Below are 22,938 nucleotides of genomic sequence, written 5' to 3' on the forward strand. Positions count from 1 at the left end.
ACTCACCCACCACTCACCCACCACTCACCCACCACTCACCCACCACTCACTCACTCAGTCACTCAGTCACTCACTCACTCACTCACTTAGTCACTCACTCACTTAGTCACTCACTCACTCAGTCACTCACTCACTCAGTCACTCACTCACTCAGTCACTCAGTCACTCAGTCACTCACTCACTCACTTAGTCACTCACTCACTCAGTCACTCACTCACTTAGTCACTCACTCACTCAGTCACTCAGTCACTCACTCACTCACTTAGTCACTCACTCACTCAGTCACTCACTCAGTCACTCACTCACTCAGTCACTCAGTCACTCACTCACTCACTCAGACACTCACTCACTCACTCAGTCACTCAGTCACTCACTCACTCAGTCACTCACCCACCACTCACTCACTCACTCACTCAGTCACTCACTCACTCACTCACTCAGTCACCCACCACTCACCCACCACTCACCCATCACTCACCCACCACTCACCCACCACTCACTCACTCAGTCACTCAGTCACTCACTCACTCACTCACTCACTTAGTCACTCACTCACTTAGTCACTCACTCACTCAGTCACTCACTCACTCAGTCACCCACTTAGTCACTCACTCACTCAGTCACTCACTCACTCAGTCACTCACTCACTCAGTCACTCACTCACTCAGTCACTCAGTCACTCACTCACTCACTTAGTCACTCACTCAGTCACTCACTCACTCAGTCACTCACTCACTCAGTCACTCAGTCACTCACTCACTCACTCAGACACTCACTCACTCACTCACTCAGTCACTCAGTCACTCACTCACTCAGTCACTCACCCACCACTCACTCACTCACTCAGTCACTCACTCACTCACTCACTCAGTCACCCACCACTCACCCACCACTCACCCACCACTCACCCACCACTCACCCACCACTCACTCACTCAGTCACTCAGTCACTCACTCACTCACTCACTTAGTCACTCACTCACTTAGTCACTCACTCACTCAGTCACTCACTCACTCAGTCACCCACTTAGTCACTCACTCACTCAGTCACTCAGTCACTCAGTCACTCACTCACTCACTCAGTCACCCACTTAGTCACTCACTCACTCAGTCACTCAGTCACTCAGTCACTCACTCACTCACTCACTCACTCACTCACTTAGTCACTCACTCACTCAGTCACTCACTCACTCAGTCACTCACTCACTTAGTCACTCACTCAGTCACTCACTCACTCAGTCACTCAGTCACTCACTCACTCACTCACTCACTCAGTCACTCACTCACTCAGTCACTCACTCACTTAGTCACTCACTCACTCAGTCACTCAGTCACTCACTCACTCAGTCACTCAGTCACTCACTCAGTCACTCAGTCAGACACTCACCCACTCACTCACTCACTCAGTCACCCACCACTCACCCACCACTCACTCAGTCACTCAGACACTCACTTAGTCACTCAGTCAGACACTCAGTCACTCACTCAGTCACTCAGTCAGACACTCACCCACTCACTCACTCACTCAGTCACTCACTTAGTCACTCACCACTCACCCACCACTCACTCACCACTCACTCACTCACTCAGTCACTCACTTAGTCACTCACTCAGTCACTCACTCACTCACCCACCACTCACTCACTCAGTCAGTCACTCACTTAGTCACTCACCACTCACCCACCACTCACTCACCACTCACTCACTCACTCAGTCACTCACTTAGTCACTCACCACTCACCCACCACTCACTCACCACTCACTCACTCACTCACTCAGTCACTCACTTAGTCACTCACTCAGTCACTCACTCACTCACCCACCACTCACTCACTCACTCAGTCACTCACTTAGTCACTCACCACTCACCCACCACTCACTCACTCACTCAGTCACTCACTTAGTCACTCACTCAGTCACTCACTCACTCACCCACCACTCACTCACTCACTCAGTCACTCACTTAGTCACTCACCACTCACTCACCACTCACTCACTCACTCAGTCACTCACTTAGTCACTCACTCAGTCACTCACTCACTCACCCACCACTCACTCACTTAGTCACTCACTTAGTCACTCACTCACTCACCCACCACTCACTCACTCAGTCACTCACTTAGTCACTCACCACTCACTCACCACTCACTCACTCACTCAGTCACTCACTTAGTCACTCACTCAGTCACTCACTCACTCACCCACCACTCACTCACTCAGTCACTCACTTAGTCACTCACTCACTTAGTCACTCACTCAGTCACTCACTCACTCAGTCACTCACTTAGTCACTCACTCACTCACTCAGTCACTCACTCACTCACTCAGACACTCACTCACTCAGTCACTCACTCACTCAGTCACTCACTCACTCAGTCACTCAGTCACTCACTCACTCACTCACTCAGTCACTCACTCACTCAGTCACTCACTTAGTCACTCACTCACTTAGTCACTCACTCAGTCACTCACTCACTCAGTCACTCAGTCACTCAGTCACTCACTCACTCACTTAGTCACTCACTCACTCAGTCACTCAGTCACTCACTCACTCAGTCACTCACTCAGTCACTCACTCACTCAGTCACTCACCCACTCACTCAGACACTCACTCACTCACTCACTCAGTCACTCAGTCACTCACTCAGTCACTCACCCACCACTCACTCACTCACTCAGTCACTCACTCACTCACTCACTCACTCAGTCACCCACCACTCACCCACCACTCACCCACCACTCACCCACCACTCACTCACTCAGTCACTCAGTCACTCACTCACTCACTCACTTAGTCACTCACTCACTTAGTCACTCACTCACTCAGTCACTCACTCACTCAGTCACTCACTCACTCAGTCACTCAGTCACTCAGTCACTCAGTCACTCACTCACTCACTTAGTCACTCACTCACTCAGTCACTCACTCACTTAGTCACTCACTCACTCAGTCACTCAGTCACTCACTCACTCACTTAGTCACTCACTCACTCAGTCACTCACTCAGTCACTCACTCACTCAGTCACTCAGTCACTCACTCACTCACTCAGACACTCACTCACTCACTCAGTCACTCAGTCACTCACTCACTCAGTCACTCACCCACCACTCACTCACTCACTCAGTCACTCACTCACTCACTCACTCAGTCACCCACCACTCACCCACCACTCACCCATCACTCACCCACCACTCACCCACCACTCACTCACTCAGTCACTCAGTCACTCACTCACTCACTCACTTAGTCACTCACTCACTTAGTCACTCACTCACTCAGTCACTCACTCACTCAGTCACCCACTTAGTCACTCACTCACTCAGTCACTCACTCACTCAGTCACTCACTCACTCAGTCACTCACTCACTCAGTCACTCAGTCACTCACTCACTCACTTAGTCACTCACTCAGTCACTCACTCACTCAGTCACTCACTCACTCAGTCACTCAGTCACTCACTCACTCACTCACTCAGACACTCACTCACTCACTCAGTCACTCAGTCACTCACTCACTCAGTCACTCACCCACCACTCACTCACTCACTCAGTCACTCACTCACTCACTCACTCAGTCACCCACCACTCACCCACCACTCACCCACCACTCACCCACCACTCACCCACCACTCACTCACTCAGTCACTCAGTCACTCACTCACTCACTCACTTAGTCACTCACTCACTTAGTCACTCACTCACTCAGTCACTCACTCACTCAGTCACCCACTTAGTCACTCACTCACTCAGTCACTCAGTCACTCAGTCACTCACTCACTCACTCAGTCACCCACTTAGTCACTCACTCACTCAGTCACTCAGTCACTCACTCACTCACTCACTCACTCACTTAGTCACTCACTCACTCAGTCACTCACTCACTCAGTCACTCACTCACTTAGTCACTCACTCAGTCACTCACTCACTCAGTCACTCAGTCACTCACTCACTCACTCACTCACTCAGTCACTCACTCACTCAGTCACTCACTCACTTAGTCACTCACTCACTCAGTCACTCAGTCACTCACTCACTCAGTCACTCAGTCACTCACTCAGTCACTCAGTCAGACACTCACCCACTCACTCAGTCACCCACCACTCACCCACCACTCACTCAGTCACTCAGACACTCACTTAGTCACTCAGTCAGACACTCAGTCACTCACTCAGTCACTCAGTCAGACACTCACCCACTCACTCACTCACTCAGTCACTCACTTAGTCACTCACCACTCACCCACCACTCACTCACCACTCACTCACTCACTCACTCAGTCACTCACTTAGTCACTCACTCAGTCACTCACTCACTCACCCACCACTCACTCACTCAGTCAGTCACTCACTTAGTCACTCACCACTCACCCACCACTCACTCACCACTCACTCACTCACTCAGTCACTCACTTAGTCACTCACCACTCACCCACCACTCACTCACCACTCACTCACTCAGTCACTCACTTAGTCACTCACTCAGTCACTCACTCACTCACCCACCACTCACTCACTCACTCAGTCACTCACTTAGTCACTCACCACTCACCCACCACTCACTCACTCACTCAGTCACTCACTTAGTCACTCACTCAGTCACTCACTCACTCACCCACCACTCACTCACTCACTCAGTCACTCACTTAGTCACTCACCACTCACTCACCACTCACTCACTCACTCAGTCACTCACTTAGTCACTCACTCAGTCACTCACTCACTCACCCACCACTTACTCACTCAGTCACTCACTTAGTCACTCACTCACTTAGTCACTCACTCAGTCACTCACTCAGTCACTCACTTAGTCACTCACTCACTCACTCAGTCACTCACTCACTCACTCAGACACTCACTCACTCAGTCACTCACTCACTCAGTCACTCACTCACTCAGTCACTCAGTCACTCACTTACTCACTCACTCAGTCACTCACTCACTCAGTCACTCACTTAGTCACTCACTCACTTAGTCACTCACTCAGTCACTCACTCACTCAGTCACTCAGTCACTCAGTCACTCACTCACTCACTTAGTCACTCACTCACTCAGTCACTCAGTCACTCACTCACTCAGTCACTCACTCAGTCACTCACTCACTCAGTCACTCACTCACTCAGTCACTCACCCACTCACTCACCACTCACCCACCACTCACCCACCACTCACCCACCACTCACCCACCACTCACCCACCACTCACTCACTCACTCACTTAGTCACTCAATCACTCAGTCACTCACTCACTCAGTCACTCACTCAGTCACTCACTCAGTCACTCACTCAGTCACTCACTCATTCACTCAGTCACTCACTCAGTCACTCACTCACTCAGTCACTCACTCACTCACTCAGTCACTCACTCACTCAGTCACTCACTTAGTCACTCACTCACCCACCACTCACTCACTCACTCAGTCACTCACTCACTCACTCACTCACTCACTCAGTCACTCACTCACCACTCACCCACCACTCACTCAGTCACTCACTCACTTAGTCACTCACTCACTCAGTCACTCAGTCACTCACTCACTCAGTCACTCACTCAGTCACTCACTCACTCAGTCACTCACTCACTCACTCACTCAGTCACTCACTCACTCAGTCACTCACTTAGTCACTCACTCACCCACCACTCACTCACTCACTCAGTCACTCACTCACTCACTCAGTCACTCACTCACTCACTCACTCAGTCACTCACTCACTCACTCACCACTCACCCACCACTCACTCAGTCACTCAGTCACTCACTCAGTCACTCACTTAGTCACTCACTCACCCACCACTCACTCACTCAGTCACTCACTCACTCAGTCACTCACTCACTCAGTCACTCACTTAGTCACTCACTCACCCACCACTCACTCACTCAGTCACTCACTCACTCAGTCACTCACTCACTCACTCAGTCACCCACTCAGTCACTCACTCACTCAGTCACTCACTCAGTCACTCACTCACTCACTCAGTCACTCACTCACTCACTCACTCACCCACCACTCACTTAGTCACTCACTCACTCAGTCACTCACTCACTCACTCACCACTCACCCACCACTCACTCACTCACTCACTCAGTCACTCACTCACTCAGTCACTCAGTCACCCACCACTCACCCACTCACTCACCACTCACCCACCACTCACCCACCACTCACCCACCACTCACTCACCACTCACCCACCACTCACTCACTCAGTCACCCACCACTCACCCACCACTCACTCACTCAGTCACTCACTCAGTCACTCACTCACTTAGTCACTCACTCACTCAGTCACTCAGTCACTCAGTCACTCACTCAGTCACTCACTCACTCAGTCACCCACTCACTCACTCAGTCACTCACTCACTCACTCACTCAGTCACTCACTCACTCAGTCACTCACTCACTCACCACTCACCCACTCACTCACCACTCACTCACTCACTCACCCACCACTCACCCACCACTCACCCACCACTCACCCACCACTCACTCACCACTCACTCACCACTCACTCACTTAGTCACTCACTCAGTCAGTCACTTAGTCACTCACTCACTCACTCAGTCACTCACTCACTTAGTCACTCACTCACTCAGTCACTCAGTCACTCAGTCACTCACTCAGTCACTCACTCAGTCACTCACTCACTTAGTCACTCACTCACTCACTCAGTCACTCACTTAGTCACTCACCAATCACCCACCACTCACCCACCACTCACCCACTCACTCACTCACTTAGTCACTCACTCACTCAGTCACCCACTCACTCACTCAGTCACTCACTCACTCAGTCACTCACTCACTCAGTCACTCACTCAGTCACTCACTCACTCAGTCACTCACTCACTCACTCAGTCACTCACTCACTCACTTAGTCACTCAGTCACTCACTCACTCACCCACCACTCACTCACTCACTCAGTCACTCACTCACTCACTCAGTCACTCAGTCACTCACTCAGTCACTCACTCACTCAGTCACTCACTCACTCAGTCACTCACTCACTCACTCAGTCACTCACTTAGTCACTCACTCACTCAGTCACCCACTCACTCACTCAGTCACTCACTCACTCAGTCACTCACTCACTCAGTCACTCACTCACTCACTCAGTCACTCACTCACTCAGTCACTCACTTAGTCACTCACTCACTCACCCACCACTCACTCACTCACTCAGTCACTCACTCACTCACTCACTCAGTCACTCACTCACTCACTCAGTCACTCACTCACTCACCACTCACCCACCACTCACTCAGTCACTCAGTCACTCACTCAGTCACTCACTTAGTCACTCACCCACCACTCACTCACTCAGTCACTCACTCAGTCACTCACTCACTCAGTCACTCACTTAGTCACTCACTCACCCACCACTCACTCACTCAGTCACTCACTCACTCAGTCACTCACCCACTCACTCACCACTCACCCACCACTCACTCACTCAGTCACTCACTCACTCAGTCACTCACCCACTCACTCACCACTCACTCAGTCACTCACTCACCACTCACTCATCACTCACTCACCACTCACCCACTCACTCACTCAGCCACTCACTCACCACTCACTCACTCACTCATCACTCACTCACCACTCACTCATCACTCACTCAGTCACTCACTCACCACTCACCCACTCACTCACTCAGTCACTCACTCACCACTCACTCATCACTCACTCACCACTCACTCACTCACTCATCACTCACTCACTCACTCACCCACTCACTCATCACTCACTCAGTCACTCACTCACTCACTCAGCCACTCACTCACCACTCACTCACTCACCCACTCACTCACTCACCACTCACCCACTCACTCACCACTCACTCACCCACTCACTCACCCACTCACTCACTCAGACACTCACTCACTCACTCAGCCACTCAGTTATTCACTCACCACTCACTCACTCACCCACTCACTCACTCAGACACTCACTCACTCACCACTCACTCAGTTATTCACTCACCACTCACTCACTCACCCACTCACCCACTCACTCACTCACTCAGACACTCACTCACCACTCACTCACTCAGCCACTCACTCACTCAGACACTCACTCACCACTCACTCAGCTACTCACTCATTCACTCACTCACTCACTCACCCACTCACTCAGGCACTCACTCACCACTCACTCACTCAGCCACTCACTCACCCACTCACTCACTCAGGCACTCACTCACTCACTCAGGCACTCACTCACTCACTCACCCACTCACTCACCCACTCACTCACCACTCATTCACTCAGCCACTCACTCACTCACCCACTCACTCACTCACTCAGCCACTCACTCACTCAGTCACTCACTCACTCAGACACTCACTCACTCACTTAGGCACTCACTCACTCACCCACTGCGTGTGTGTGTCACTGTGTGTCACTGTGTGTGTGTGTCACTGTGTGTGTGTGTGTGTCACTGTGTGTGTGTCACTGTGTGTGTGTCACTGTGTGTGTGTCACTGTGTGTCACTGTGTGTGTGTCACTGTGTGTCACTGTGTGTCACTGTGTGTCACTGTGTGTCACTGTGTGTGTCACTGTGTGTCACTGTGTGTCACTGTGTGTGTGTCACTGTGTGTCACTGTGTGTGTGTCACTGTGTGTCACTGTGTGTCACTGTGTGTGTCACTGTGTGTGTCACTGTGTGTCACTGTGTGTGTCACTGTGTGTCACTGTGTGTGTGTCACTGTGTGTGTGTGTCACTGTGTGTGTGTCACTGTGTGTGTGTCACTGTGTGTGTGTGTGTCACTGTGTGTGTGTCACTGTGTGTGTGTGTCACTGTGTGTGTGTCACTGTGTGTGTGTCACTGTGTGTGTGTGTGTCACTGTGTGTGTGTCACTGTGTGTGTGTCACTGTGTGTGTGTGTGTCACTGTGTGTGTGTCACTGTGTGTGTGTCACTGTGTGTGTGTCACTGTGTGTGTGTCACTGTGTGTGTCACAGTGACTAACTATATCCGCAAGGCGCTGGTGAATGGTCGCCGCGTATTTGGGACTCCGATAGCCGCACCTCCTCACCCCTACCGCTCGTTCATGGTGAGTGACACACACACTGACACACACAGTGACACACACACAGTGACACACACAGTGACACACACACAGTGACACACACACAGTGACACACACAGTGACACACACACACAGTGACACACACACAGACACACACACACACAGTGACACACACACACAGTGACACACACACACAGTGACACACACACAGTGACACACACACACAGTGACACACACACAGTGACACACACACAGTGACACACACAGTGACACATACACACAGTGACACACACACAGACACACACACACACAGTGACACACACACACAGTGACACACACACACAGTGACACACACACAGTGACACACACACACAGTGACACACACACAGTGACACACACACACAGTGACACACACACACACAGTGACACACACACACAGTGACACACACACAGTGACACACACAGTGACACACACAGTGACACACACACAGACACACACACAGTGACACACACACAGACACACAGTGACACACACACACACAGTGTGACACACAGACACACAGTGACACACACACAGTGACACACACACAGTGACACACACACAGTGACACACACAGTGTGACACACAGTGACACACACAGAGACACACACACACACAGTGACACACACAGTGACACACACACAGTGACACACACAGTGACACACACAGTGACACACACACAGACACACACACAGTGACACACACACAGACACACACACACACAGTGTGACACACAGTGTGACACACAGTGTGACACAGTGTGACACACAGTGACACACACACAGACACACACACACACAGTGACACACACACACAGTGACACACACACAGACACACACACACACAGTGACACACACACACAGTGACACACACACAGTGACACACACAGTGACACACACAGTGACACACACACAGACACACACACAGTGACACACACACAGACACACAGTGACACACACACAGACACACACACACACAGTGTGACACACAGACACACAGTGACACACACACAGTGACACACACACAGTGACACACACACAGTGACACACACACAGTGACACACACACAGTGACACACACAGTGTGACACACAGTGACACACACAGAGACACACACACACACAGTGACACACACACAGTGACACACACAGTGACACACACAGTGACACACACACAGACACACACACAGTGACACACACACAGACACACACACACACAGTGTGACACACAGTGTGACACACAGTGACACACACACAGACACACACACACACAGTGACACACACACACAGTGACACACACACAGACACACACACACACAGTGACACACACACACACAGTGACACACACACACAGTGACACACACACAGTGACACACACAGTGACACACACAGTGACACACACACAGTGACACACACACAGACACACAGTGACACACACACAGACACACACACACACAGTGTGACACACAGACACACAGTGACACACACACAGTGACACACACACAGTGACACACACACAGTGACACACACACAGTGACACACACAGTGTGACACACAGTGACACACACACAGTGACACACACACAGTGACACACACACAGTGACACACACAGTGTGACACACAGTGACACACACACAGTGACACACACACAGTGACACACACACAGTGACACACACACAGTGACACACACAGTGTGACACACACACACACAGTGACACACACACAGTGACACACACACACAGTGACACACACACACACACAGTGACACACACACAGTGACACACACAGTGACACACACACACACAGTGACACACACACAGTGACACACACACACAGTGACACACACACACACACAGTGACACACACACACAGTGACACACACACACACAGTGACACACACGTACACTCTCTCTCTGTGTCTCTCTCTCTGTGTCTCTCTGTGTGTGTCTCTCTCTGTGTGTCTCTCTCTCACTGTGTGTGTGTCTCTCTCTCTGTGTCTCTCTGTGTCTCTCTGTGTCTCACTGTGTGTGTCTCTCTCTCTCTGTGTGTGTCTCTCTCTCTGTCTCTCTCTGTGTCTCACTGTGTGTCTCTCTCTCTGTGTGTGTGTGTCTCTCTCTGTCTCTCTCTGTGTCTCACTGTGTGTCTCTGTCTCTCTGCGTGTAGGAATATCTCTTGTCTGCCGAGCTGCTCACTGATGGCGAGGTGGCTCCCAACGACCGCTGCTGCCGAATCTGCGGCAAGATCGGCCACTTCATGAAGGATTGCCCCAAGAAACGCAGGTCGCAACTCGCGCGCAACTCTCGCGCAACTCGCTCGCAACTCGCACGCAACTCTCGCGCAACTCGCGCGCAACTCGCTGGCAACTCGCTGGCAACTCGCTGGCAACTCGCTCGCAACTCTCGCGCAACTCGCTCGCAACTCGCACGCAACTCGCGCGCAACTCGCTGGCAACTCGCGCGCAACTCGCGCGCAACTCTCGCGCAACTCGCACGCAACTCGCACGCAACTCGCACGCAACTCGCTCGCAACTCGCTGGCAACTCGCTCGCAACTCGCACGCAACTCGCTGGCAACTCGCTGGCAACTCGCTTGCAACTCTCGCGCAACTCTCACGCAACTCACACGCAACTCGCACGCAACTCGCTCGCAACTTGCTGGCAACTCGCTCGCAACTCACACGCAACTCGCTTGCAACTCTCACGCAACTCGCTTGCAACTCGCTCGCAACTCGCTCGCAACTCTCGCGCAACTCGCACGCAACTCGCACGCAACTCGCACGCAACTCTCGCGCAACTCGCTCGCAACTCGCACGCAACTCGCTCGCAACTTGCTGGCAACTCGCTCGCAACTCTCACGCAACTCGCTTGCAACTCTCACGCAACTCGCTTGCAACTCGCTCGCAACTCGCTCGCAACTCTCGCGCAACTCGCACGCAACTCGCACGCAACTCGCACGCAACTCTCGCGCAACTCGCTCGCAACTCGCACGCAACTCGCACGCAACTCGCTTGCAACTCGCTGGCAACTCGCTTGCAACTCGCACGCAACTCGCTTGCAACTCGCTGGCAACTCGCTGGCAACTCGCTTGCAACTCTCGCGCAACTCTCACGCAACTCGCGCAACTCGCACGCAACTCGCACGCAACTCGCACGCAACTCGCACGCAACTCGCTGGCAACTCGCTCGCAACTCGCTGGCAACTCGCTGGCAACTCTCACGCAACTCGCTTGCAACTCTCACGCAACTCACTTGCAACTCTCACGCAACTCTCACACAACTCGCGCAACTCTCACGCAACTCACACGCAACTCGCTCGCAACTCTCGCGCAACTCGCACGCAACTCTCACGCAACTCGCTTGCAACTCTCACGCAACTCGCTTGCAACTCTCACGCAACTCACTTGCAACTCTCACGCAACTCGCTTGCAACTCTCACGCAACTCTCACACAACTCGCGCAACTCTCACGCAACTCACACGCAACTCGCTCGCAACTCTCGCGCAACTCGCACGCAACTCGCACGCAACTCGCGCAACTCACACGCAACTCGCACGCAACTCACACGCAACTCGCTTGCAACTCGCTTGCAACTCGCTTGCAACTCGCTGGCAACTCGCGCGCAACTCTCGCGCAACTCGCGCGCAACTCGCACGCAACTCGCTCGCAACTCGCACGCAACTCGCGCGCAACTCGCTGGCAACTCGCTCGCAACTCGCTCGCAACTCTCGCGCAACTCGCTCGCAACTCGCACGCAACTCGCGCGCAACTCGCTGGCAACTCGCGCGCAACTCGCGCGCAACTCTCGCGCAACTCGCACGCAACTCGCACGCAACTCGCACGCAACTCGCACGCAACTCGCTCGCAACTCGCTGGCAACTCGCTCGCAACTCGCACGCAACTCGCTGGCAACTCGCTGGCAACTCGCTTGCAACTCTCGCGCAACTCTCGCGCAACTCGCGCAACTCTCACGCAACTCACACGCAACTCGCACGCAACTCGCTCGCAACTCGCTGGCAACTCGCTCGCAACTCACACGCAACTCGCTTGCAACTCTCACGCAACTCGCTTGCAACTCTCACGCAACTCGCTTGCAACTCTCACGCAACTCGCTTGCAACTCGCTCGCAACTCGCTCGCAACTCTCGCGCAACTCGCACGCAACTCGCACGCAACTCGCACGCAACTCTCGCGCAACTCGCTCGCAACTCGCACGCAACTCGCACGCAACTCGCTTGCAACTCGCTGGCAACTCGCTTGCAACTCGCACGCAACTCGCTTGCAACTCGCTGGCAACTCGCTGGCAACTCGCTTGCAACTCTCGCGCAACTCTCACGCAACTCGCGCAACTCGCACGCAACTCGCACGCAACTCGCACGCAACTCGCACGCAACTCGCACGCAACTCGCTGGCAACTCGCTCGCAACTCGCTGGCAACTCGCTGGCAACTCTCACGCAACTCGCTTGCAACTCTCACGCAACTCACTTGCAACTCTCACGCAACTCTCACACAACTCGCGCAACTCTCACGCAACTCACACGCAACTCGCTCGCAACTCTCGCGCAACTCGCACGCAACTCTCACGCAACTCGCTTGCAACTCTCACGCAACTCGCTTGCAACTCTCACGCAACTCACTTGCAACTCTCACGCAACTCGCTTGCAACTCTCACGCAACTCTCACACAACTCGCGCAACTCTCACGCAACTCACACGCAACTCGCTCGCAACTCTCGCGCAACTCGCACGCAACTCGCACGCAACTCGCGCAACTCACACGCAACTCGCACGCAACTCACACGCAACTCGCTTGCAACTCGCCTGCAACTCGCTTGCAACTCGCTGGCAACTCGCTTGCAACTCTCGCGCAACTCTCGCGCAACTCGCGCAACTCGCACGCAACTCGCACGCAACTCGCTGGCAACTCGCTCGCAACTCTCACGCAACTCGCTTGCAACTCTCACGCAACTCGCTTGCAACTCTCACGCAACTCACTTGCAACTCTCACGCAACACGCTTGCAACTCTCACGCAACTCTCACACAACTCGCTCGCAACTCGCTGGCAACTCGCTGGCAACTCTCGCGCAACTCACACGCAACTCGCACGCAACTCGCACGCAACTCGCACGCAACTCACGCGCAACTCGCTCACAACTCACACGCAACTCTCACGCAACTCACACGCAACTCGCTTGCAACTCGCTTGCAACTCGCTGGCAACTCGCTTGCAACTCTCGCGCAACTCTCACGCAACTCGCGCAACTCTCACGCAACTCACACGCAACTCGCACGCAACTCGCACGCAACTCGCACGCAACTCGCTCGCAACTCGCTGGCAACTTGCTCGCAACTCTCACGCAACTCTCACGCAACTCGCTTGCAACTCTCACACAACTCGCTTGCAACTTTCACGCAACTCGCTTGCATCTCTCACGCAACTCGCGCAACTCTCACGCAACTCACACGCAACTCGCTGGCAACTCGCTCGCAACTCGCTGGCAACTCGCTGGCAACTCTCACGCAACTCGCTTGCAACTCTCACGCAACTCGCTTGCAACTCTCATGCAACTTGCGCAACTCTCACGCAACTCACACGCAACTCACTGGCAACTCGCTCGCAACTCGCTGGCAACTCGCTGACAACTCTCACGCAACTCGCTTGCAACTCTCACGCAACTCGCTTGCAACTCTCACGCAACTCTCACGCAACTCGCGCAACTCTCGCGCAGCTCACACGCAACTCGCACGCAACTCGCACGCAACTCGCTCGCAACTCGCTGGCAACTCGCTGGCAACTCTCACGCAACTCGCTTGCAACTCTCGCGCAACTCCCACGCAACTCACACGCAACTCTCACGCAACTCGCTGACAACTCGCTCGCAACTCTCACGCAACTCGCTTGCAACTCTCGCGCAACTCTCGCGCAACTCGCGCAACTCTCACGCAACTCACACGCAACTCTCACGCAACTCGCTGGCAACTCGCTGGCAACTCTCACGCAACTCTCACGCAACTCCTCGTGTCTCTCTCCCCGTGTCTCTCCCCGTGTCTCTCTCACCGTGTTTCTCCCCGTGTCTCTCACCGTGTCTCTCTCTCACCGTGTCTCTCTCTCCCCGTGTCTCTCTCTCCCCGTGTCTCTCTCCCCGTGTCTCTCTCACCGTGTCTCTCTCCCCGTGTCTCTCCCCCCGTGTCTCTCCCCGTGTCTCTCTCTCTCCCCGTGTCTCTTTCCCCGTGGCTCTCTCCCCGTGTCTCTCTCCCCGTGTCTCTCCCCGTGTCTCTCTCACCGTGTTTCTCCCCGTGTCTCTCACCGTGTCTCTCTCTCACCGTGTCTCTCTCTCCCCGTGTCTCTCTCCCCGTGTCTCTCTCCCCGTGTCTCTCTCCCCGTGTCTCTCTCCCCATGTCTCTCTCCCCGTGTCTCTCTTCCCGTGTCTCTCTCCCCGTGTCTCTCACCGTGTCTCTCTCCCCGTGTCTCTCCCCCCGTGTCTCTCCCCCCGTGTCTCTCTCCCCGTGTCTCTCTCCCCGTGTCTCTCTCACCGTGTTTCTCCCCGTGTCTCTCACCGTGTCTCTCTCTCACCGTGTCTCTCTCTCCCCGTGTCTCTCTCTCCCCGTGTCTCTCTCCCCGTGTCTCTCTCACCGTGTCTCTCTCCCCGTGTCTCTCCCCCCGTGTCTCTCCCCGTGTCTCTCTCCCCGTGTCTCTCTCTCTCCCCGTGTCTCTTTCCCCGTGGCTCTCTCCCCGTGTCTCTCTCCCCGTGTCTCTCCCCGTGTCTCTCTCACCGTGTTTCTCCCCGTGTCTCTCACCGTGTCTCTCTCTCCCCGTGTCTCTCTCCCCGTGTCTCTCTCACCGTGTCTCTCTCCCCGTGTCTCTCTCACCGTGTCTCTCTCCCCGTGTCTCTCTCCCCGTGTCTCTCTCCCCGTGTCTCTCTCACCGTGTCTCTCTCCCCGTGTCTCTCTCCCCGTGTCTCTCTCCCCGTGTCTCTCTCCCCGTGTCTCTCTCCCCGTGTCTCTCTCTCCCCGTGTCTCTCTCCCCGTGTCTCTCTTCCCGTGTCTCTCTCACCGTGTCTCTCTCCCCGTGTCTCTCCCCCCGTGTCTCTCCCCCCGTGTCTCTCTCCCCGTGTCTCTCTCCCCGTGTCTCTCTCACCGTGTCTCTCACCGTGTCTCTCTCCCCGTGTCTCTCTCTCCCCGTGTCTCTCTCCCCGTGTCTCTCTCTCTCTCTCCCCGTGTCTCTCCCCGTGTCTCTCTCACCGTGTCTCTCTCTCTCTCTCCCCGTGTCTCTCTCTCCCCGTGTCTCTCTCCCCCCGTGTCTCTCTCCCCGTGTCTCTCTCACCGTGTCTCTCTCTCTCTCTCTCTCTCCCCGTGTCTCTCTCTCCCCGTGTCTCTCTCCCCGTGTCTCTCTCTCTCTCTCTCTCCCCGTGTCTCTCCCCGTGTCTCTCTCACCGTGTCTCTCTCCCCGTGTCTCTCTCCCCGTGTCTCTCTCTGTGTGCAGGCCTCGCCCACGTGACATCACTGACCCTGGCAATGTGAGTGACGACTTCTCTGCCCTCATGCCGCCACTGCGCAGCGAGAGACACCGCTGCTGCTTCCTGTGCGGAGACACGGGACACGTACGCAGAGACTGTCCCTCTCAGCACAAGGCCATGGGTGAGACACGCACAGACACACACACACAGTGACACACACACAGAGACACACACAGACACACACACACACACAGTGACACACACACAGTGACACACACAGTGACACACACACAGTGACACACACAGTGACACACACACAGTGACACACACAGTGACACACACAGTGACACACACAGTGACACACACAGAGACACACACAGTGACACACACAGTGACACACACACAGTGACACACACACAGTGACACACACACAGTGACACACACAGTGACACACACAGTGACACACACAGTGACACACACAGAGACACACACACACACACAGTGACACACACACAGTGACACACACAGTGACACACACAGTGACACACACAGTGACACACACAGTGACACACACAGTGACACACACACAGACACACACAGAGACACACACACAGTGACACACACAGTGACACACACAGAGACACACACACAGTGACACACACAGTGACACACACAGTGACACACACAGTGACACACACAGAGACACACACACAGTGACACACACAGTGACACACACAGTGACACACACACAGAGACACACACAGAGACACACACACAGTGACACACACAGTGACACACACACAGTGACACACACAGTGACACACAGTAACACACACAGTGACACACACAGAGACACACACACAGTGACACACACAGTGACACACACAGTGACACACACAGTGACACACACAGAGACACACACACAGTGACACACACAGTGACACACACACAGTGACACACACACAGTGACACACACAGTGACACACACAGTGACACACACAGACACACACACAGACACACACACAGTGACAGACACACACATACACACACAGACACACACACACACAGACACACACACACAGACACACACACACACACAGTGACACACACACAGTGACATACACAGTGACACACACAGAGACACACACAGTGACACACACAGACACACACAGAGACACACACAGTGACACACACAGACACACACAGACACACACACACAGACACACACACACAGTGACACACACAGACACACACACACAGACACACACACACACACACAGTGACACACACACAGTGACACACACACAGTGACACACACAGTGACACACACAGTGACACACACACAGACACACACATACACACAGACAGACACACACAGTGACACACACAGTGACACACACAGAGACACACACAGTGACACACACAGACACACACAGACACACACACACACACACAGTGACACACACACAGTGACACACACACAGTGACACACACAGTGACACACAGTGACACACACACATACACACAGACAGACACACACAGTGACACACACAGTGACACACACAGAGACACACACAGTGACACACACAGTGACACACACAGTGACACACACAGACACACACACAGACACACACACACACAGACACACACAGACACACACACACACACTGTTTCTCTACATATCCACATGGCCGCCCCTCCTGATTGGTCAATCTCCCTCCCCTCTCCCCCCCTCCCCCCACAAAGGTCGAGGTGGGGGCCGCCCCATCCCCCCGTCGCCGCGGTTACCGGGCCGCCCCATCCCGCCATCGCCGCGGTTACCGGACCGCCCCCTGCCTCCATCGCCACGGTTACCGGGCTGCCCCCTGCCACCGTCACCACGGTTACCGGGCTGCCCCCTACCCCCCGAGGTGACGACCTCGCCTGGTCTACAGGAGGTCGTGGTAGATGTTGACTACCTCGCCTGGTCTACAGGAGGTCGTGGTAGATGTTGACCACCTCGCCTGGTCTACAGGAGGTCGTGGTAGATGTTGTTGACCACCTCGCCTGGTCTACAGGAGGTCGTGGTAGATGTTGACCACCTCGCCTGGTCTACCGGAGGTCGTGGTAGATGTTGACCACCTCGCCTGGTCTACAGGAGGTCGTGGTAGATGTTGACCACCTCGCCTGGTCTACAGGAGGTCGTGGTAGATGTTGACCACCTCGCCTGGTCTACAGGAGGTCGTGGTAGATGTTGACCACCTCGCCTGGTCTACAGGAGGTCGTGGTAGATGTTGACCACCTCGCCTGGTCTACAGGAGGTCGTGGTAGATGTTGACCACCTCGCCTGGTCTACAGGAGGTCGTGGTAGATGTTGACCACCTCTCCTGGTCCACAGGAGGTCGTGGTAGATGTTGACCGCCTCGCCTGGTCTACAGGAGGTCGTGGTAGATGTTGACCACCTCGCCTGGTCTACAGGAGGTCGTGGTAGATGTTGACCACCTCGCCTGGTCTACAGGAGGTCGTGGTAGATGTTGACCACCTCGCCTGGTCTACAGGAGGTCGTGGTAGATGTTGACCACCTCGCCTGGTCTACAGGAGGTCGTGGTAGATGTTGTTGACCACCTCGCCTGGTCTACAGGAGGTCGTGGTAGATGTTGACCACCTCGCCTGGTCTACAGGAGGTCGTGGTGGATGTTGACCACCTCGCCTGGTCCACAGGAGGTCGTGGTAGATGTTGACCACCTCGCCTGGTCTACAGGAGGTCGTGGTAGATGTTGACCACCTCGCCTGGTCTACAGGAGGTCGTGGTAGATGTTGACCATCCCTTGACGGTCTATTCGAAGGCTACACGGGGTATCTTTGTCTTTGTGCGACCTACAGAACGATGGGAGGCCCGGCCAGAAAAACGCCTCCACATCTACCAGTTTGCAACAACAACTGCAGCAGCAGCAGCCGCAGCAGAATCAGATTCAACAGCAGCAGCAGAAGAATCAGCAGCAGATTCAGCAGCAGAATCAGCTTCAGAATCAGCAGAAAAATCAGCAGCAGCATCATCAGCAGCAGCAGATTCAACAGAATCAGCAGAATCAGCAGAAGAATCAGCATCAGTTCTCTTCCCGCATCATCGTGTCTCCCAACGCCCCGATCTCCACGTGCCCGGCATCTACAAAGTTATCTGCTTCTACAAAGTCTATGGCATCTACACAGTCCATGGCTTCTACAAAGTCATCAACGTCTACACAGTCCATGGCATCTACACAGTCCATGGCTTCTACAAAGTCCTCAACGTCTACACAGTCCATGGCATCTACACAGTCCATGGCTTCTACAAAGTCCTCAACGTCTACACAGTCCATGGCTTCTACAAAGTCCACGTCGTTCGCGTCGTCGTCGGCTGAGTCTCCGAGGGCTCAGCTCGGACAACAGCAACAACTCCCCCGTTCAGCGCAGTTGGGGCCGCAAGGACACAAGGCGGCTGGGCAAACACAACAACAACAACAACAACCACAACAACCACAACAACAACCGCCGCTGTTGAGTCACCACCAGCAGCATCAACATCATCAACAACAACAGCAGCAGCAGCAACAACATCAACAACAACAGCATCAACAACAACAACAACATCAAAGTGGTGGCCTCCTGTTGGGCCAATTTTTCCAGGGCGGCTACTTGGGTCGTGGTGGTGTCGGCGTCGTCGCCACTCGTGGTGGCGGTGGTGGCGGTGGTGGCGGGCAGCTCACTCCCAACCACCGGGGCGGACAGCTGGCTCCTGGCTATCGTGGTGGCGGTGGTGGTGGTGGTGTTGGTGGCGGTGTTGTTGGTGGCGGTGGTGGTGGTGGCGGGCAGCTCACTCCCAACCACCGGGGCGGACAGCTGGCTCCTGGCCATCGTGGTGGTGGCGGTGGTGTTGGTGGTGGCATCGGTGGTGGTGGTGGTGGTGGTGGCGTTGGAGGTGGTGGTGGTGGTGGTGGCGTTGGTGTGCAACTAACACCGAACCACCAGGGCGGACATCAGCTGGTTCCTGGCCATCGTGTTGGAGGTGTTGTTGGCAGTGGTGGCATCATCGGTGGTGGTGGTGGTGGTGGCATCATCGGTGGTGGTATCATCGGTGGTGGTGGTGGTAACGGTGGTGGTGGTGGTGGCGGTGGAGGTATCATCGGTGGTGGTGGTGGTGGTAACGGTGGTAGCCAACAACAACAACACCACCACCACCACCACCCCGGCCTTCCCCCCGGACACTCCTCCGTTGTGCAGCCTCATCGACCGCCCCTCCAATCATCCGGTCACCTGCCCCACAACCACCACCACCAGCAGCAGCAGCAGCAGCAGCATCAGCATCATCAGCAGCAGCAGCAGCAGCAGCATCATCATCATCAGCAGCAGCAGCAGCAGCAGCATCCGCACGGGGTGCAGATGGTGTTGGTGAGGTCATCGTCCCCCCGGGGCGGTGGACGCACGAGTCACCCGTCCCCTCAGGGCGGCGTGGGGCTGCTCCACCACCCGTCGCCCCCCCGCGGCGTCCACCCTCCTCCTCCTCCCGCCGCGAGCTCGCCCCTGGCCCGCTCGCCCATCGCCGGAGGCACGGCCGTTACAGCGTCGTCGCAATCGCAGTCCTCCCCACAGTTTGCGGAGGAAGGGAGGGCTTTGAAAGCCTTGCTGGGGGTCTCCGGGCCATATCAGCAACAGCAGCAGCAGCATCAGCAGCATCAGCAGCAGCAGCATCAACAGCAGCAGCATCAGCAACAGCAGCAACAGCAGCAGCAGCATCAACAGCAGCAGCATCAGCAGCATCAGCAGCAGCAGCATCAGCAGCATCAGCAGCAGCATCAGCAGCAGCAGCAGCAGCAGCAGCATCAGCAGCATCAGCAGCAGCAGCATCAGCAACAGCAGCAGCAGCATCAGCAGCATCAGCAGCAGCAGCATCAGCAGCAGCATCAGCAGCAGCAGCATAGTCCGTTGCTGGGTGACCCCAGTATTCTCTGGGCGAGCGGTGGAGGGAACAGAGGGGGGCCATTGGGGAAGGACGACAGAAAGTGACATTTTGATTCGAAGATTCTTTCGTGACTGCAGGGAGGGACTCATCTGCTGGGTTCTTTCGGTGAAGTCGTCGCGTAGAATTGAAGTAGTAAGATAATAAAAATAAAACATCATAAGATAACAAATTAAAGTCTCTCGTAGCAGGGAAATAATAAAATAATAAAAATTGAACACAATAAAATAATACGAATAAAACATGCTAGAATAATAAAAATAAAACATAATAAAGTAATAAAACATAATATTAAGTAATACAAATAAAACAATAAAATATTAAAAATAAAACATAATAAAATAATTCTCACGACGTTTCGGCCACAACGCAAGCAGCCGTCCTCAGGTGAAGAACAGCGTCTGTCGAGAAGACAGCGTCTGAATGACTTCTGGACAGACCTGTTCTTCACCTGAGGACGGCTGCTTGCGTTGTGGCCGAAACGTCGTGAGAATTGTATTTTATTATGTTTTATTTTTATTATTTTATTATGTTTTATATTCATGATTTTATTTTGTTTTATTTTTATCGTTCTACAGCAAGTGACACGATTGGAGATTGGAGATGGGGGGGGGGAATGGATGGGATTGGGTAGCCGCTGAGAGGAAGTGACATCACAGCCAGGGGAGAGGAAGTGACATCACGGCCGTGGAGAGGAAGTGATGTCACAGCCAGGGGAGAGGAAGTGACATCACAGCCGGGGAGAGGAAGTGACATCACAGCCGCTGAGAGGAAGTGACATCACAGCCGCTGAGAGGAAGTGACGTCACAGCCGTGGAGAGGAAGTGACATCACAGCCGCTGAGAGGAAGTGATGTCACAGCCGCTGAGAGGAAGTGACATCGCAGCCGCTGAGAGGAAGTGACATCACAGCCGCTGAGAGGAAGTGACGTCACAGCCGTGGAGAGGAAGTGACATCACAGCCGCTGAGAGGAAGTGACGTCACAGCCGCTGAGAGGAAGTGACATCGCAGCCGCTGAGAGGAAGTGACATCACAGCGGTGGAGAGGAAGTGACATCACAGCCGGGGAGAGGAAGTGACGTCACAGCCGGGGAGAGGAAGTGACGTCAAAACCGCTGAGAGGAAGTGACATACAGTCATGGAAAGGAAGTGACATCATGGCCGCGGAGAGGAAGTGATGTCACAGCCGGGGAGAGGAAGTGATGTCACAGCCGCTGAGAGGAAGTGATGTCACATCCTGGCGGTGTGGGTGGGTGGGGTGGTCGAGAAGTGTTTCTTAAAACTTTTTACCAATTTCTTTTTACAAAATTTTAGTTTTTATTGCCCCTTACCCTCCTTCCACTCCTTCCCGATTTGTCGAGGTGAGAGGGGGGTGAGAGGGGGGGGGGTTATTTTATTTCTTTTCGTGGTTTTCCTTTCCCCCTCCCCCTTAGCTCGGCACCGTTCCGTTTG

General features: G+C 54.1%; 1 protein-coding gene and 1 long non-coding RNA gene across 2 annotated transcripts in view; both read left to right on the plus strand.

Moving 5' to 3' along the window:
* The window catches only part of LOC144740870 (uncharacterized), a 26,722-nt gene extending 5,047 nt beyond the window's left edge, over window positions 1-21,675 (plus strand). The window contains exons 3-7 of the mRNA XM_078623584.1: window positions 8,957-9,048; window positions 11,225-11,340; window positions 16,539-16,693; window positions 18,259-18,422; window positions 19,375-21,675. Coding sequence (XP_078479710.1) covers window positions 8,957-9,048; window positions 11,225-11,340; window positions 16,539-16,693; window positions 18,259-18,422; window positions 19,375-21,534 — 2,687 coding nt within the window. The 3' untranslated portion in view covers window positions 21,535-21,675. The remainder of the gene's footprint in view (window positions 1-8,956; window positions 9,049-11,224; window positions 11,341-16,538; window positions 16,694-18,258; window positions 18,423-19,374) is intronic.
* LOC144740871 (uncharacterized) lies at window positions 18,430-19,367 on the plus strand. Its single transcript, XR_013589805.1, has 3 exons — window positions 18,430-18,572; window positions 18,613-18,852; window positions 18,933-19,367. It is a non-coding gene; the product is annotated as an uncharacterized LOC144740871 (long non-coding RNA).
* Window positions 21,676-22,938: the final 1,263 nt, after the last annotated feature.

This window comes from Lampetra planeri, unplaced genomic scaffold (assembly GCF_965212315.1).
Source record: "Lampetra planeri unplaced genomic scaffold, kcLamPlan1.2.h2 scaffold_324, whole genome shotgun sequence".
Classification (NCBI taxonomy): Eukaryota; Metazoa; Chordata; class Hyperoartia; order Petromyzontiformes; family Petromyzontidae; genus Lampetra; species Lampetra planeri.